The sequence below is a fragment of the Macrobrachium nipponense genome, chromosome 20 (genome assembly GCF_015104395.2).
Source record: "Macrobrachium nipponense isolate FS-2020 chromosome 20, ASM1510439v2, whole genome shotgun sequence".
NCBI lineage: Eukaryota > Metazoa > Arthropoda > Malacostraca > Decapoda > Palaemonidae > Macrobrachium > Macrobrachium nipponense.
Genome location: NC_061089.1, coordinates 69,827,962 through 69,848,212, shown reverse-complemented (window position 1 = coordinate 69,848,212; position 20,251 = coordinate 69,827,962). Strand labels below are relative to the sequence as shown.

Sequence of the window (20,251 nt, the reverse complement as noted above, 5' to 3'; positions counted from 1 at the left end):
ATATATATGTGTGTGTGTGCGTGTGTTTGTGTATGTGTGTGTGTGTTTGTGTATGTGTGTGTGTATGTATGTATATTAATGTATGTGCGTACCTATGTGTGTATGATTTTGAGAGCCTCTTAATTTTCTGTACAGAAAATTATGTTTGTATATATATATATGTGTGTGTGTGTGTGAATGTGTATGTATGTACGTATGTGTGTATGATTCTGAGAGCCTCTAAATTTTCCAGGCAGACTAAGAAAGGTGTTGCCGACGTGCTCTCAAGAACTGTATATATTTCATGCAGCGTGAAATTAAAAGATCTGGGCGGCGGACAGGAATTTGATTAAATTTTCGCAAACTTACGTCTGAACCGTCATTAAGATTAGATGAGGGTGCAGTGGTTCCTGCCTCATTAAGATGCGGCTGCTGATATCTTTTCTGATACCGTGCGTCATCGTGTCTTGATTGCGGGAGTATCCGGGGGGATAGAAAATGTCAGATCGATTCTCATCTCGCCAGATTAAAATATAATCATAATTATGTACTCGAGAATAGTTTTAGAACTATTTGCGTGTTTTTTGTTTTTTTCTCCCGGCTTCTGTAACTACCTAAGGTCCCTAGTTAGTTATTGATTGTTTGCAGTCTGTTTTTTTATTATTATTATAATTTTGTATACTTTTTAACTATTATTTTCTATATTAGTACGGTCATTACCATTATTATGAATATATATATTTTTTTCTTACTAAAGCAACTGTAAGGGATATTGCCGATTATCATATTTATTATCATGCTATCTCCTTGAAGTAGCTTGTGTGTATTGTATTTGTATATTCCTTGTGTATGGCCCTGAGCTTAAATAAGATATTATTATTATTATTATTATTATTATTATTATTATTATTATTATTATTATTTAATTATATATTTTTATGAATATATCCGGAGACTACAACGGGATTGTAGATAGCGATCTCCGCTACAAAATTGTTAATACGGTATTTTCTTATTATTACTGTATTTTCAGAGTTAGTTGTGTTTTTAATGTCGACATTATTATTACTACTACTACTCTACTACTACTACTCTACTACTACTACTACTACTACTACTACTACTACTACTACTATTATTATTATTATTATTATTATTTATTATTATTATTATTATTATTATTATTATTATTATTATTATTATTATTATTATTATTATTATATAGATAAGTTCTTGAGTCGTTGGGGTGATCTTGAACTTAAATTGTTTTCGATACAGGATTGTGTGCCTAAGTCTAGCAACTTACCATGAAATTTGTTCTGTAAGAGTCAATTAAAATAAAATACCAACCCCCCCTCCCCCATTGCACATTTTATCGTGAGATATAACCTACAACAGCAATAGCAATTGCCTCTTGATCTCTTTGTGTTTTGCAGTTATACGATCATCATTTTATTTTTTTTTTTTTTTTTTTTATTTTTTTTTTTTTTAGTAAAGGTTATGCTTGCTAACTGAATGTTGCCTACGGTAGATCTCCACAAATCTTACCTTACATTACCTCTCTCGATCGATCGATCGATCGATCGATCGATCGAAATACACATTTTGTTACCTCTTGGAGTTCATTATTTTTGTTAGTTTATTTATTTTTCAGATTGTGGTATGACTCAAGTTCTCTCTCTCTCTCTCTCTCTCTCTCTCTCTCTCTCTCTCTCTCTCTCTCTCTCCTCTCTCTCTCTCTCTCTCTCTCTCTCTCTCTCTCTCTCTCTCATGAAACGTTTGCCTCTTGGTAAGTTATTATTTCCCCAGTTTCATATTTTACTGCCTCTTGGAGTTAATGATTTTTTATTAAAGTTTTACTCTACAGATTGTGGGACAGCTGAAATTTAATGTCATTACGATCACTTGAACTCTGCTGTTGCGTAGTTTCTTGTTTATTCTCTCTTTTTATCTCTTTACGTCACTTCAGTGGAACTAGTATCTTAGCACAATGTCTTCTTCCCTAAGACGTTTTTCTGGCGTTTAAATTCTTCCACGTTTTGGCAAGTTTTGGTTTAACACTCAAATCTAGTCCCACTAAAAAAAAGAAGTTATGTCACAATACTATACAATAGTCTACTGTAATATTATATTCTGACTGCCTCGTTTTCTGTACAGAAAAAAAATCCACTTGGTAAAACAGTAAGTTTTTTTTTTTACTGGAGATTAATTCACCCTGAATTCTCCTCTTTGTAAAAGAAAAAAAGGCAGGAATGTTTGTATTTTGTAATTCTAAACCCCATCCGTGGAGACCCGAAGGAATGTTTATCTGATGTAAGCCAAATTGAATGAGAAGCCATCGGGATTATTAGCAGGTATCCCCAAGGGCTCCACAGTAATTAGCGGATTATAATGATCGACCAGGTATTCGGGTCAATTTGGTAATTGGCAACCTTTGCGAAAGGGAGTTGCTTAAAAGTATATGTTATTGCTGTGAGGTACATTTTGCTATATTATAGCCTCGGCGCCCTTGATTCCCTTAAAAGGCCGCCACTAATACCGAGAATTAATAGGATAGAAAAAGGGTAAGAAGTGGATTTTCGAGTCTGATCTAAGTAAATACTTACCCTACTGGCAGGTGCTTGAATATCTCGCTGGCTTTATTTTCGGAGCGGCGTTAGGAATCGGTCGTAACTATGTGATTTCGACTTGATTGATTCCAGCGGAGTAGTTCGTTAGTAGTGTTCTGTTTCTCTCTCTCTCTCTTTCACTTAGAAAATTATTTCATTAATTACTTTCTGTTATTATAGATGTCTTCTCATTTATGAAATTATATATATATATATATATATATATATATATATATATATATATATATATATATATACATACACATACATACATACACTTTGTTACTTACTGATATAAGTACCTTCACATTTATTAAATGTATTATATATATATATATATATATATATATATATATATAATATATATATATATATATATATATATATATATTATAGATCAGTAAGTAACAAATTGTGTATCTATATATATGTGTGTGTGAGAGCGCGCGAGCGTGTGTATAAATGAATTCAACCTCTAACCTAAGATTAGCCGTCGACATTCTCCACATGCGCCGTTCAAAGTTTACTAGGAACCATTGAGTCGTTACGTGTCAATTCGCGGTTCATTTCCATTGCTTTTAAATCCTATCAAGTCTACGGATCTACCGAGCGACACCAAGGCGCTGAACGGAGGATTCATTTTGTTTGTTGAATGACGTACTCAAGAATTTCTTTTAGGCGAGCTAGCGATATCTTAAAGAATTATTTAAAGACCTCTCTTCGTCTGTAGATCTATTCAGCTCGCGCGTAGCGTTAGGAAAGGGGAATGGTCTCAACTCCATTTTGCTCAGCGGAGGAAGTGATAGCATCGTCAGCGCCCGGGAAGTGATGGCATCGTAAAATAGACAATTGTGAGGCCGTCCGCTTTAGAGGTTTTGATGGCAGGAAAGATGGGAGAATCCCCATGAGTAGGGGAACAGTGAATCCTCAGGTTGGAGAGAGAGAGAGAGAGAGAGAGTGAGAGAGAAAGAGAGAGAGAGAGAGAGGCGATTCCCCGTTAGTAGGGGAACAGTGAATCCTCAGGGTTAGGGGAAGAGAAAGAGAGAGAGATAGGCGATTCCCCCATGATAGGGGCATAGTAAATCCTCAGGGTTAGTGGAAAAGAGAGAGAGAAAGAGGTGGGGGATTCCCCGTTAGTAAGGGAATAGTGAATCCTCAGTGTTAGGGGAAGAGAGAGAGAGGCGATTCCCCATGAAAGGGGAATAGTAAATCCTCAGAATTAGGGGAAGAGAGAGAGAGAGAGAGAGAGAGAGAGAGAGAGAGAGATGGGCGATTCCCCATGAGTAGGGGAACAGTAAATCCTCAGGGTTAGGGGAAGAGAGAGAGAGATGGGCGATTCCCCGTTAATGTGGGAATAGTAAATCCTCAGGGTTAGAGAGAGAGAGAGAGAGAGAGAGGGGGCAATTCCCCATGATAGGGAATAGAAGATCCTCAGAGCAGGGAATGTGGACAGTAAATCCTCAGTGTTAGAGGAGAGAGAGAGAGAGAGAGAGAGAGAGAGAGAGAGAGAGACGAGTCTAAGGCTCCTTCAGACCTCCCCTCGATCTGTTCAGGACCGTTTTAAAGCCTCGCTCACCGCAAGGGGACATTACCATACCACGAGTGTTTATATGCCGCCTCGATATGATTTAGTGTCGCAGTCGTTAGCAGGAGAGAGAGAGAGAGAGAGAGGAGAGAGAGAGAGAGAGAGAGAGAGAGAGAGAGAGGACAGCCCGCACCCTTATGACTTTTGTCTGCCGCAACACCTTGTTGAAGAGATTTTATAGCCCTCGCGATGTGAGTTATATTATGATTTACATTCCTGTTAGAGTGTGTGTGCGTGTGTCAGGGGGTGGGGGGCGGTGATGGAGAGGTGTTGAAGAGGGCTTTTATCCTTTACATTCTCCTCCTCCTCCCCTCCTCCTCCTCCTCCTCCTCCTCCTCCTCCTCTCGTCTCTTTTTCTTCCTCCTCCTGTCTTCTTATTTCTCCTCCTCTTCTCTTATTCCTCGTCCTTCACTTTTTCTTCTTCCTTCTCCTCCTCCTCCTCTCCTATCGGCTCCTCTCGTCCTCGTACTCTTAGTTCTCCTATCTATTCCTCCTCCTTCTTCACTTTTTCTTCCTTCCTCCTCCTCCTCCTCCTTCTCTCGTCTCTTTCTTTTCCTCCTCCTCTCTTCTTATTCCCCCCCTCCTCCTCCTTTATTCTTTTATCCTCTTTTCTATTCCTCGTCCTCTTCACTTTTTTTTTTTCTTCCTCCTTCTCGTCTCTTTTCTCCTAATCCTCCTCTCCTTCCTCCTCCCTCCTTCCTTCCTACCTCCTCTGTTCCTCTTCTCTTATTCCGCCTCCTTCTTCACTTTTTCTTCTTCCTCCTCCTCCTCCTCCTCCTTCTCTCGTCTCTTTCTTCCTCCTCCTCTCTTCTTATTCCCCCCCTCCTCCTTTCTTCTTATTCCTCCTCTTTTCCTCTTATTCCTCGTCCTTCTTTCACTTTTTCTTCTTCCTCCTCCTCTCGTCTCTTTTCTTCTTCCTCTTCTCTTCTTAATCCTCCTCCTCCTCCTCCTCCTCCTCCTCCTCCTCCTCCTCCTCCTCCTCTGTGGCAACTGCATTTGAGATATTCCGGTAGTTTTAGGAGTAGCCATCTTCCCCCCACTTTTGTTCTTCAAGCTTGACTTAATAAGGCAATAACAAAGTCGACGCCGTCGGAAACTGGGACTTTTATTATTCTTTTATCTCTCTCTCTCTCTCTCTCTCTCTCTCTCTCTCTCTCTCTCTCTCTCTCTCTCTCTTCTCTCTCTCTTTTCTTTTTTTATAGTTCGAAACTTTCAAGCGAAATTGATAAGGCTTTTGCTGATGGGGCGTGGTGGGGGAAGGGGCGGCCGGTTGGGAGGGTGAACTCCTGTGTTTTTCGATTCTTTTTTTTTTTTTTTTTTTTTTTTTTTGCGTAGCTGATTTATTTCTTTTACTTTTTGCTATTTCTCTCGTAACTTGCAAAAATAAAAAAAAAAATTGAATACCAAACTGATAAGGCTCTTGCTGTGAGAACGAAACTGCAGTTTTTCTCTCTCTCTCTCTCTCTCTCTCTCTCTCTCTCTCACTTTTTTATTTTCTTTTTTTTTTTCTTGGCTGATCCCGAATATGATTTCCAAGATTATATTTTCCTAAATTTATCTATTCCTTTTTTATCCCGCTTCAAGTTCCTTCTGTTTCTTTAATGAAATTATTGTAAAGTCATTGATACAGCACTGTCACCATGAATGGCCCTGCTCCTACTGTTGGTCACGAAATAACCTAATTTCACCCATTAATTTTGAGCTCCAAATGTGATTGTGATTTCATGCGCACTGTCCACATGTGAACGAAGACAGGGTCAGGATGAAATGCTAACTCTAGGTGCGGCTGATATAGAATCCTTTTGCTCAGCGGAATGTTGAAATTCAATAATATTTCTGAATCAAAATAAGGTTCTTTCTTCCTTTTTGTATCAGAGGGTGACCACCACTGGAGGCCATTATTATTATCATTATTATTATTATTATTATTATTATTATTATTGTTGTTGTTGTTGTTGTTGTTGTTGCCGTCGTCGTCCTTGTATACTGGAAACAGACCTTTCAAACATGTTTTATTGAATATAATGGCAGAATTTACAGAATTGATCTTATACAGAATTCTCTCAAGTTATTAGAAGAATTGAGAGAATTCTGTTTAAGGTCAATTCTGTAAATTCTGGTATTATATTCAATATCAAATATATTATCATCATCATCATCATCATCATCATCATCATCATTATATTCTGGTAGAAAGCCCTCTTTTAGACATATCCTGTGAAATAAAATGGCAGAATTAAACTATATAAAATCAATTCGCTTTATTCTGCCACTTTATTTAACAGATAATTATTAATATTATTATTATTAATGGAACAAGCCCACAGGAGCCAATGACTCGAAATACAAGCTTGCAAAGAATATTAAGGTGTTCATTTGAAAGACGTAACGGAAGGCTATAGAAAATACAGAAATGAGAGATCAGTTTTTGCGGTAGAAAAAAAATAAATTTTAAAAATTAATAAGTAAAATAGATCAGTACATAAGTAAGTACATGTAAATAAACTTAATTTCTTCAAAATTGTACTTTTATTAATCTGGTTTACGAGATTTTCACCGAATTTAGCAAGAGCTGATTTTTAGACGTTTACCTTCGACATCACTTCTAAGATCGAGTAATGGCAGACCTGCTTACGTACTTTATCGCCCGAGTATATTTTCTCTCTCGCGTTCGACCAGACTTAGCAATGAACTTTGCCCAGTTCGGACCGGAGTTGCAATTCAGGCGATAATAGCTTAATAGGCAACTGCCCCTTCGAATTAATTGCCATTCCAAGATTGTTTCGAGATTATTAATTAACAGGCCATTGGCGTCCGTAAAAGGCGGATCTTAACGGCCGATCCAGGCCTGCTTTTGAGCACGATTCTCATTTGTTTTGGCCGAAAAGGAATGGCGGGCGTGAGGCCGTAAAGCTGGGAGGGGATTTTTTTATTCCCATAATAAAGCGCCTTATTTGAGGTGCGTTCATTAAAGCGGATTTGAGGCGCGTTCATTAAAGTGACGCGGACAGGCGAAATACCGCATTATACCGGCCGTTTGCGATTTTGCTTTTCCTGGCGAATTATGTACGGAATTATATACGCATTTTAGATACGCCATTATGGACGTCTTTCAGACGAGTCGCGGTTATTTCATCTCGTTTACGTATATACGCACTCTCGTCCAGATTGAATTCGGGTAAATGTTCTCTCTCTCTCTCTCTCTCTCTCTCTCTCTCTCTCTCTGAGAAGGTGAGTCGAATGACTGTGCAGATTTTCTATCTGCAGCATTGAAGGTAAACATTTCATTTTAACCATGTCTTCGTTTTCAAGGAGTTACTGAGCATAAAATCATATTTAGATATTTTTTCTTTACCACTAAACTTCGAGAATTGAACTTTATATTATTTCGAACGTCCCAATTTACTAATTTATCAAATCAGTGAACACCACTGGAGGCCGTTCATAGTGGATATTCTGTATCATTACTCAATTTCTTAAAATTCCAACATTTTTAGCTTAATGTTTGTACATAAATCACGGTGATGAGATAGAAATTCAATAATATATTATATATATATATATATATATAATATAGTATTATATTATTATATAGATAGAATTAGATGATAGATAGATAGATAATAGATATATATCTCTATATAATATCTATATCTATAAATCTATATATATATAATAATATTAATATATATCTATAATAAAAATATAATAAAGTATAATTGTAATTAAAGAATTAAATTCCTAAATATTAAAACAGAATTCGTCCCCAAGTTTTTAAAAGAAGGTCCCCATAATGAAAACACTCTGGTTTAAACATAAGAACTATATTTCGATGGACTAACATCCACCTTTAGCAAGTAGTGAATGACAGAAGGGCATATCTCTCACTATATACTATTTCGCTGTTGTGACTCCTTCTGTCATTCACTACTTGATAGGGGTGGAAGTTAGTCCACCGAAATATAGTCCTTAGGTTTAAACCAGAGTGTTTTAATGGACCTATTATACTTGATATATATATATACATAAATATATATATATATATATATATATATATATATATATATATATATAAATGCGTGTGTGTGTCTGGTAAAATGTTCTGTTCTAACAGAATTCCATCTAATCAAAGAAGCCCATAAAAACGCCAAAATATAGAGAGAAAAATACTATATTTTAGAGGTTACTGTCTCTCTCTCTTCAGGTAGAAGAGAGAGACAATATATTTTGGCGTTTTTATGGGATCCTTTGATTATATATATATATATATATATATATATATATATATATATATATATATATATATATATATATATATATATATATATATATATATATATATATATATATATATATACTATATATATATATATATATATATATATATATATATATATACTATATATATACACACACACACGCTACTAATACTTATGGGTATTACATCAGCAATATCCTCCCTTCTCAGTGCTTGAAGTTCCTACAATCTGCAAAATAAGATTCCCAGCGATAACGTCCGTCATAATAAAGTAGCCTGGAAAATATTCCGATCAAGAAACGCTCGCCTGTCGACCAGGTAATTATATGGAGGGAAAATCACGAGAAATTCTTCGGACTTACATATAGCATATTCGTAATTCCTTTGAGGAGGCGCAAAACCGAAATGGCGAAAATATGAGTTAGCAGATTTCGATGACAGAAATATGATGGGTTCTTAAGCCTTCATATTTTTTATATATATATATTTAAATACTTTCTTCTTTTGCATGCGGATCGCCTCTTATTTATACCGTTATTTCAAAGGGCACGCAACCTTCGTCATCGTCTTTAATCGTGCATGATTTGCAAGAGTTCCTTGCAAAGAGGAACTGGAGAAGGGAAAGCGGAGACGCTATATCTGAAATAGCGGTGCAATTGCACGTATTGCTATCGATGTTATATTGCTGGGTAAGATTTTTTTTTTTTTTTTTTTTCACCAGATCAGTGTCTTCTTGTTCCAAGTTTCGGCCTCTCCTGCAACCACCTAACCCCTTCCCCCACCACGGGGCATAGGTTTAATTAACAACAAGGTAAACAGGCACGCGGCAATGTTCCGTCGTAGAGGCGCATTGCCGACAGTGCACATCAAGCACTGCACTATAGGCATTACCTAAAGGTTCTTTGTAACCCCTTTCATTCCTTTCACTGTAGCTCCTTTCATATTCTCTTTCTTCCATGTAGGTTATTCACGAATAATACTGCCGTGTAGAACAGAATAGAACACACACACGCGCGTCGCGCACACGCACGACACACACACACACACACACACATATATATATATATATATATATATATATATATATATATATATATATATATAATATTATATATCCTATTTAGTCACAGTCGTTTTGTTTCAATTTTTTCATAAATATCAATTAAATTTCTCTTTCGCGAGCGATTTTTCTATATTTTATATAAGTATAAAATATTTTTATCCTAGCTTTTTTTTTTAATACGGCGCATGCGCGCGTGCATTTTGGGTAGCGAAATTGAATGAAACTCTGATAAATGACTTTAAAAAACAATATATATATAGTTTTTTTTTAAGAAAAAGGTTTCAAATGATGATCCTCCTCCGCTTGTGAGGGAGAAGACCCGAGAGAATCATCTATCATCTTTTTGCTGCGGCCGGCGTGCTATTATCTCTCCTTTTTGACAGCGAATCTGCTTGCAGTGACCAAGATCCCTTCAGGGGAGGGGAGGAGGAGGGGTTAGGGGACGGTAAGGAAAGATAAGTTTTAAAAAATAACAAAATAAAAAAAAGGACTAAGACCTGGATGTAATGCATGAGAGGTCGAAAGAAAATGTTGCGATTTATTCACTTATTTTTTCATTTTTATTTTTTTATAAGTATCAAATTTATTCTTTTCGGTTGCGATCTTTTTTTCGTTTTTTTTTTTAAAGTATCCGATTTATTCTTTTCGGTTGCGACTTTTTTAAGGTTTTTTTAATGTTTTATAAATATCAGATTTCATCCCCTTTGGTTGCAATTTTTTTGGTATTATGTAATTTATTTGTTTTATTTTTTTTTTTAAGTTTTTTCATTTTTCATTTCGGTCACGATTTTTTACCAAATTTTTCCCTTTTTTTTTTTTATTGTATCAAATTAAACTTATCCTTTTCGGTCTTTTCTTTCCATATTTTTCTTTTCGGTCACCATTTTGTTGAAAAGTTTTTCCCATAATTTTTTCTCCATTAGCGTCAAATTAAACGTTTGCTTTCTTTCTTTCTTTCTTTCTTTCTTACGTTCTGTTTTTTTAAGTATCAAATTTTATTCTTCTTGGAATGAGAAAATCTCGAGACGGTGGGTGGTTCATGACTTCTGTTGCTGCTGCTGCCGCCGAGAAGCGAGTGTTGAAAGAAATATGATAAATAGCATCAAAGGGTTAGGAAATTGGGCTTCATAACCTGTGAATGCGTCCGTGCGTGGAGGTCCGCTGGTGCGTGCATGAAGATTTCCTATATTTACTTTTTTTTTTTCCTTTTTTTATTTTTCCTTTTTTTATTGGGGAGAGGGAATATATTCGGCATGGCAGTATTAAAGGCTGTTAAAATCGAATTTAAGAAAGTGAAGAAGAAGAAGAAGAGAGAGATATATTTTTCTTTTTTTTTATTCATGGAAAGGAAATATATACGTTCGGTTTGACAGTATTTAGAGAAAGCTTTAAACCGGAGAGAGAGAGAGAGAGAGAGAGAGAGAGAGAGAGAGTTGAGAAGGAATACATTCTCTTCGGCAGTATTTCGGGAAAGTTCAAAGTGGACAGACAGACAGACAGACAGAATTCCCTTTGGCAGTATCAAGATAAGGTTTAAAAATACTATGAAAGAGAGAGAGAGAGAGAGAGAGAGAGAGAGAGAGAGAGAGAGAGAGAGAAAGATTTCCTTTGCAAGTACTAAGGGAAGGTTTAATTGAAATGAAGAGGAGAGAGACAGAGACATAGTGAGAATTCCCTTTGGCAGTATTAGGATTAGGTTTAAAAATAAAAAGAGAGTTTTCCTTTTAAAGTACTTAGGGACGATTTAAATTGAAATGAAGAGGAGAGAGAGAGAGAGAGAGAGAGAGAGAGAGAGAGAGAGAGAGAGAGAGAGAGAGAGAGAGAGAGAGAGAACGATTAGTATGCATGGCGAGCCACCTCACGTTCTTTTGTCAAGGCTCTCCTGGCGGTGAATTCTGACGTCACCCTCATGCACTGGGGTTCTGGCTCTCCTTGTTCTTCGGAGAATATTTAATGGGGAATAAGAACCCACATCTAAAAAAAAAAAAATAAAGAATGGACGCAGGCACCCTGACGTGTTCCCATTGTGCTCGAAACCCGTGGTGCCTTTGCTTGCGATAAAATCAGAGGCGGGGGAGATGAAGAGGTTAAGGATAGGAATGAAAGGTTATTGGCTTTTGCGACTCGACTTTTTTTTTCTACTCGGTAATTATCTGCTGCGCACGTGTAGTATATATATGTATATATATATCTATATATATATATATATATATATATATTATGTATATGTATAAATATTTTTTTTAAAGGAATGGAATTAAAGGTTATTGGTTCTTATGACACAATTTATGTGCTCAATTAATTACCTATGCAGTGATCGGTAATTGTGTTCTTACGCATGTATATATATATATATATATATATTATATTATTATATATATACATATATATATGTACTGTATATATATGTATATATATGTATATGTATATGTATATATGTATATATATACATTATATAATATATATATATATATATATATATATATATATAATATATATATGTATTGTAAAATAAATTCTTCAGTTAAAACAGGATACGTTTCAAGTATAAAAGGTCCATTAAAAACTCTTGTTTAAATCTAAAGACTATACACACACACATATATATAATATATATATATATATATATATATATATATCTATATATATATATATATATGCTTAAAAACTAACAGTAGATGCATGTGACTTCAGCATATAAGCGAATACTATAGGAAAATTACACACACACACACACACACACACACACACACATGTCCTCAGAATGTCCTTCGTCCATTCATTATTATTCGCCTTAATTTATACGTTGCTTTTGTTAGGATATCTTTATCTCTCCCATATATAGAAATATGGGTGTCACTAGATCCTGAGTATTTTTCCATTTATTCTCCTGATTACTTTTCCATTTAAATTTATTCAATGTTTAGTTTTTCTCTTTATTAAGATATTAACCACCTATTTCCGAAATATTTTCTTCTACCTTGTTACAATGCCAAGCCTTTTTCAGCTTTCCTTTTATCATCAAATTATTCACATTAAATCTATCAAATTTATACCTCTTTCGAGTTGAGAAAAAGATTGTGTCCCTGTCAAGGGAAACTCGTCTCCGAAAACTACCTTATAGATGACACACATCGACAATCCATTGATATTTTGCCTCTCTAGATACATTGTTTAAATGTGATGTGATGTAGAGACAGCACCGTGCTCAATATATATACAAAATATACGTAAAATTAAGCATAATAGCGTTAAAAATCGCATGCAATACGTGTGTGAGATAAGGTGATTCACGGGCAGGAGGCTAGTTAATTATCTTTCACCTTTCGAATTTTACCTCATTAGGTTGCAAAAAAAGGGGAAATAAATCGAGAGAGAGATTTAACGACCTTAGCCTAGAAGTAAATTTATAGCGAGGTATGGTGACATTATTCACCAAAGAGTGGGGTATTTTCGGTTGAAAATCTAGACCCTACTAGCTAAAGTATGTAAGTCAATTTTACCTATATGGATAATCTACGAAAGGATTTGGAATACCATGATACACTATGATTTAAGCAGTTTGTTAACGCAGGTAAAGTAAATTCTCTCTCTCTCTCTCTCTCTCTCTCTCTCTCTCTCTCTCTCTCTCTCTCTCTCTGAGTCGCTAACCTATGTATGACGGACATTGTGTCAACCAGTTTGTTAACGGAGGTAAAGGTAGACCTAAGAAGATAATTAGTAATCCTATGAAAAAGCTATTCTCTCTCTCTCTCTCTCTCTCTCTCTCTCTCTCTCTCTCTCTCTCTCAATGGCGAACCAGAGTATGACTCATATGTGACTTGGCCATGGGCATTAAGTGAAGGCTGCAGCTATAAAGCCTCTACCCTAGATCCTACCACCTTCTTCCTCCACCTACTCTCTTTCTCCTCACTCCCTCCTCACTCCTTTTCACTCCCTCCTCCTTTACCTAATCTTTCACAGTAGGATTATCCTTAACGAAAAGCTTGCTAACCTAAAATTATTATTATTTTTATTATTATTATCATTATTATTATTATTATTATTATTATTATTATTATTATTATTATTATTATTATTATTATTAATCCTTTGCCTGGTCACACCAAACAGTACAACACTTGAGGTTACGATGTCGTAAAACTCATAATATCTATTTTGTCATAACGTCTTTCCTGTCAAATGGAGGAAGACATTCCTGTATTCGTCTGGAAGTATTCGAACCTAAGTGAGTCGTTCATTTCACTTTTATTTCCTATGTTCTTTTAACGTCTTTTGTTGAACCAGAGTAGGCAGCTAGCCCAAGAAAGCTATTTAACTCACGTGTCAAGGCTTAGTGACTTTTGTTTGCAGAAGCTGGACATTCGTTCAAGCCAGGGTACTTTCTCTTTGGCTCTGTGTATGTGTGTTTTGATTATTCTTTCCTGTTCTGTAACTCTAATTTATGAGTTTTTAAGTCGTGGAAAGACTAAGCTTGATACATTGGAAAACAATGAGCAGGAATTCCTATACATAAAATACCAGAGGTTTGCAATTCAACAATCTCACTACGTGATAAATCACACAAGTGCTATCATTATCATCATTTTAGTGCTTGATATTCAGCATCTATTGTTTTTTCTCCATTATTTATTTCCCCTTTTTGCTGTATTTTGTTCCAAGGTAATATGTTGTTGATAATCGTATCGAAGGTTTAATATATATGTTTGTATATACACACATATACATACACATACGTACCTGCATTTATGTATAAAACATACATATAAAGTATACACATGCACATGCTATATGCAGTATTATGCTCTACATTTATATATAAAACATACATATAATGCATACACATGCATATGCTATATGCAGTATTATACTCTACATTTATATATAAAACATACATATAATTTCGTATTACACATGCACATGCTATTCAGTATTATGCTCACATTTATATAAAAAACTACATAATATGTATTGCATTAACATGCTCTATTATATTATGCTCTTATATATACTAGACTACATAATATAAACATATACTGCTAATAAACATATTATGCTCTACATTTTATATAAAACATACTATGTATGCACTTAACATGCTATAGTAGTATTACTCTATATTTAATATAAGCATACTTATAATAAACATACATGCATACAGTATTATGCTCTACATTTATATATAAAACATACATATAATGCATACACATGCACATGCTATGTGCAGTATTATACTCTACATTTATATGTAAAACACACATATAATGTATACACATGCACATGCTATATGGAGTTTTATGCTCTACATTTATATATAAGACATACATATAGTGCATAAACATGTACATGCTATGTGCAGTATTATGCTCTACATTTATATATAAAACACATATAATGCATACACATGCGCACGCTATATGTAGTATTATACTCTACATTTATATATAAAACATACATATAATGCATACATATGCAATATGCAGTATTATACTCTACACTTATATATAAAACATACATATAATGTATATACATGCACATGCTATATGCAGTATTATGCTCAATCCTTTGCCCACCTATTAAAAGTCAGTAACAGTCCCTATCCTAACCTAACCTCACCTCCTCTCATCTCTTTCCCTTTGACCCTTTCAGCATGAGTGGTGTGAGGAGAGCCGCGTTGCTGCTGAGCCTACTGGTGCTTGATGTTGCATTGCTGAGGCTGGCCTCGGGATGCGAGTACAGAAGCCTCGACCCGAGGCATACCATGTGTTCCTTCCGCCCGAGGCAGTGCTCCGGAAAGAACCTCTTGAGTAAGTGTTGTTGCCGTTTTGTTTTGTTTTTCCTCTCTTCCGTACTTTTGCATTCGGGCCACCTAGTATTACCACACTCTTAACCCTCGCTGATGCGAGTTGAAACGATAAAGCCAGCTCTGTCGTACAAACTTGTAGAATTCTGTTAGTTGGCAGTTATTTTTATTCCTACTTTGTTTTTTGTTTTTTTTTCTCTCTCTCTCTCCCGTACTTTCGCATTCAAGTCGCCTAGTTTTACCACCCTCGTGCTCCCACCAACGCAAGTTGGAAAGATGCCCAGATCTGTGATTCAAACTTTTAGAATTCTGTTGACTGCAGGTGTCTCTTAGTAATCTTTTTCATGAATATATTATTGTTATGTGTAGTATTGATTATGCATAGACTGCTGGCACTGAATCTTAGAGAGAGCAACTAATGTAGATGAAATAATAAATTGGTTTTAGCAGAATAGATAAATCAGGTGAGTATTAATTGATTATGGTTTGTGAGTGTTGAGGTGTTTTTACACATAGTGATTTGTTGTGTTTGTGTGTGGGTCTGTACGTGGATTGGTGTGGGTGTGTGGTAGTCGATCCACCCTCCATGACTCTTGCATTATTAAGTTCATTTATGACTGATAATTATAATGTAAATTCAGAAAAGTAAGCTGTCTTGAGTAGCAAGAACTGAACAATGACCTTTTTTCAGGTCTATCAAATGAGAATGTTAAAGGAAATGAGAATGTTAAAGGTTTATGGGGTATAGTCTCTCTCTCTCTCTCTCTCTCTCTCTCTCTCTCTCTCTCTCTCTTCTCTTCTACTTCCCAATCATACAACCATGTGGACTTATACTATCAGTGAAAGTATTAATGGCAATAGTTATTATTATTACCAAAAGAAAGAATCCCAATTATTATTATTATTATTATTATTATTATTTTATTATTATTAAAAAATTGATTCACCAAACTCATGCTGAGGAATATAAGAACCTTTACATAAATCTGAGACTTAAGCACCCGAATGAAGCAAGAAGTTCAGCCAAGAAATATTACCAAAGGTTCTCTCCCCCCCCCCCACCCACCCCCCACCCCACCGCACGCAAATCCTTAACTCTGTTGTTTAACTCTTGTCGCTGCTGTCAACAACAAGAACTGCTATTGTTTACACACTGAAAGGGAGAGACACGCCCACATTCTCTTCAGATTCTCTGGGAGTAACGTCACCAACTGAAATCTCGAACTAACCAACTTTACAAAGAGTTTTTGCTTTACAGTAAAGGTCTGTTACAACTTATGTATGTATAAACTAGGCTTTCTCTCTCTCTCTCTCTCTCTCGTCTCCTCTCTCTCCTCTCTCTCTCTCTCTCTCTCCTCTCTCTGTGTGTGTGTGTGTGTGTGTGTGTGTGTGTGTGTGTGTGTGAAATCTCGAACTGACCAACTTTGAGAAGGTTTTTCTTTACAGTAAAGACCTGTTACAATATGTGTTTTTCTATAAGCTAGACTCTCTCTCTCTCTCTCTCTCTCTCTCTCTCTCTCTCTCTCTCTCTCTCTCTCTCTCTCTCTTAATAGATGAGTATTACTTCTGTCATCTGCCATTCTCTCATAATAGATTATTGTCAGTACTCTCTCTCTCTCTCTCTCTCTCTCTCTCTCGTGTGTATAATAACTGACAAAATAAGATAACCGCGAGAAGGATATTTCGAATGTATTTTGGCTGCGAGAGAATGTCAAATAACTTTGGCCTGCCAAGATACTATAAGAAGACATATGATATATTACCCGACAGTACATGTTAATTATGATACGAAATCTAGTCATCGTTGGACAATTTATCTACTGCTGAGGTACAGGAAGTCGGTGGCTATGCGTGGAGTTCCTCAGTGGGCATTTCTTCGATTATTGGGGTGGGGGTGGGGCGGGCGGCGTCTGTTCTCAGTGATTAAGTACTTAGGAAGTCTATTAGACTACAGTTATGAGTGGAAGTGGGAGTGTATGAGTAGCTTTGATTGACTTACAGTTAAAATAGGGATGGTGAGAAATAAGTAAATAGATAAAGTTGATGAACCAGAAGTCTTCATTAGAATAGAGAAAACTCTTATATAGCACAAAGTCAAAAGCACAGTTGTAATAAGTAAATGAATGAAAGGGCTTAGTTGAAATACAATCAAGAAAAATCTAGTTAAAACATAGCAAGAACTAAAATACAATCAGAGCCTCAGTTGCGATAAGTAAATGAATGAAGGTTTCGTTAAACTGCAGTATAAAAAATAAAATTACAGTTAAAACATTAAAAAAAAACTAAAACATCAAAATTGCAGTTGTTATAAGTACGTACATGAGTGAAAGAGGTTTCATTGAAATGCTGTTTTAAAATATGGTAATAAAAATGGGGTTTCTTTTAAAATACAAGTTGTCATGAGCACGTACATGAATGAAAAAGATTTCATTTAATAAAAATGGGGTTTCTTTTAAAATACAACTTTAGAAAATACTAATTAAATCTTGAAAAATAAAAAGAAAAAAAACTGAAAAAACAAAAATATAAAAATTGTAGTTGTCATGAGTACGTGCATAAATGAAAGAGGTTTCATTTCAATGCTGTTTTAAAATGTGGTAATAAAAAATGGGGTTTCTTTTGAATACAACTTTATAAACTAGTAATTACATCATAAAAAGATAAACAGAAAAGAGGTTTTATTTAAATACTGTTTTAAAACATGGTAATAGAAAATATGTTTTTTAAATACAACTATATAAACTAGTAATTAAATCATAAGAATATAAACAGAAAAGATACTGTACGCGGTTTCTCACGGGAAACGGTGCTCCGAGGGGGCGTCTCCCCTACGGTGCTAAATAAACTGATAAAGATCTCCCATTAGAACGCTGCTACAGAAAGATGAATGACAGTTAAAGCGTAGAGAGAGAAAGGGAAATAATGGCCGCGAGAAGCCGTTTAGAATATTTCCGCGCTGCGTCCGCGAATTACGACTGCGTAAATAATAATCAGTTCGTCACATAAATTCTCGCGGAGAAATGTATTCAGACGTCCTTCCTGCACATGCGTGTGAAGGTCTGCCGACAGATATTCCGGAGATAAGGGGTTTAATGACAGCCCAGGAATAAAGTTGAACTGCGCGTCGTGAGGACCTCTCCCGTAATCGTCTGAAACGAGACCTGACCTTCCGAAGGATGGAGATAAGAAAGAGGAGAATTAGCAACTGAAAAGAGAAATCTTGTCATATCATTCTGGGTGATCCTCACGCCTCGATTTGGAGAGGGAGGTGGGGAGGGGGGCGGAGCGCGAATTTATGTCAGTAAAATCTGAAGGGAAATTCGTATTTAACGTCGATGTGAATGTGTTCATCTCGTTAGTGATCAGTATTATGATGCCTCACTGGATGCTGAGTAGACTTACGTTTTAGTGTACTATTCTTTTATTGTTTTATTTTAATAATCTTTCAAGTTTGATTGTTTTTCTTTGATTTTGTTTATTCGTATCCTTCATTACATTATTTTACATTATTTTATTTCATTATTCTCGAATTGACACGTCCGTGCACACGTCTTGCTACACGTCCCCATTAATTAGCCTTACACGACTTCATTTGTAAACGAACACATCCCGAACCATTTGTGAACAGAACTTGTTTCCATAAACAAACACGCCCTTCCCTTGGATATAGACTTTAGTCATAATAATTGTGCATTGCCAACGTTCTGGGCTCCACCTGAAATGTGTGGTGTTTTTCCCCTTGATAACTTAGGAAACCCCGGTTGTAAATATTTTCAAACATGCCTCGTGAGTCAGAGACTTAGTACTTGTCCCAGTTTGTGAATGGACGTATTTCCATTCATAAAACCTACTCCTCCCCCAAGAAACTCTCCAGGCTATATTAGATATATATTTTCAAGGCATTGAAGTCCCCTCCTCATTATGACTATATATATATATATATGTATATATATATATATATATATATATATATATATATATATATATATATATATATATATATATATATATATATATATATATAATAAAACCCAGATTAAAAACACTGAATTCAAAAATTAAAAACCAAATTGGTTTTATCTCATCACAAAACCAGTTAAGAAGGAGAGAGAGAGAAAAAAAGATATTAATATTTCATGCGCGCCAATCTCTCAACATTTTCGGCTGCACAATCTGGCTTTTGTCTATATAACTCTCGGACGAGACTACCGTTAAATTTTCACTTAACCATAAATAAATTGCCGCACATTCAACGCGAGAAACAGGAATTTCCTCTTGGACGCCGGGCCCTCGCTGTAAATCAAACTTGATCAAGTGATGCATTGTGATCGCGGCATTGTTTACGGTCCCTCGGTTGTTGCTAGTGGTGGATGCTGTGTGTGTGTGTGTGTGTATGTGTGTGTGTGTGTGTGTAGGTTTTGCGCGCCGTTCCCCGAGCTCGGAGGAAAGTAATTTGACAGTATCTTTGACAGGTTTATAACACTCCTCCTTGAGTGCATCATGTTCGAGTGTCTCGGTACCATAAAAGTGACGAGCGCACCACAAATAGGAAGGAGACACAATGCCGAATTTACACTCTTACGTCGGAAATGTTCTCGTGGTTTTCAGGCAGTTGATGATGAGGTGCGAATGTGCTTTTACACTCCTGCAACTGTCTCGAAGATAAGTGTCACATCAAGTTTCCATAAAGACAGAGAGCTTTTCTGTTCTCGCGGGGAAGAGAACGCTCTCGCGAGATAAATCTAGATGTGTGGCCCTGCCAACTTGCAGTTGTTGAAGGTGAGGTTTGCTTGAATATATCCTGCAAGACTTGAATTTTGAGAGATAGATGCGGTCGTTGATTTGTAATGACCCGAGAGCTGCGCATTCTTTCAGGAAGGAATAGACAGATGGGTAGGAATTCTTCAACTTCGAGTAGAGAAGAAAAAATGAGTCGGATATCACTGATGTACCT

General features: G+C 35.8%; 1 protein-coding gene across 1 annotated transcript in view; it reads left to right on the top strand.

The window, feature by feature from the left end:
- The window catches only part of LOC135194967 (venom allergen 5.01-like), a 134,384-nt gene that overhangs the window by 7,125 nt on the left and 107,008 nt on the right, over positions 1 to 20,251 (top strand). The window contains 1 exon segment of the mRNA XM_064221212.1: positions 15,144 to 15,301. Coding sequence (XP_064077282.1) covers positions 15,145 to 15,301 — 157 coding nt within the window. The 5' untranslated portion in view covers position 15,144.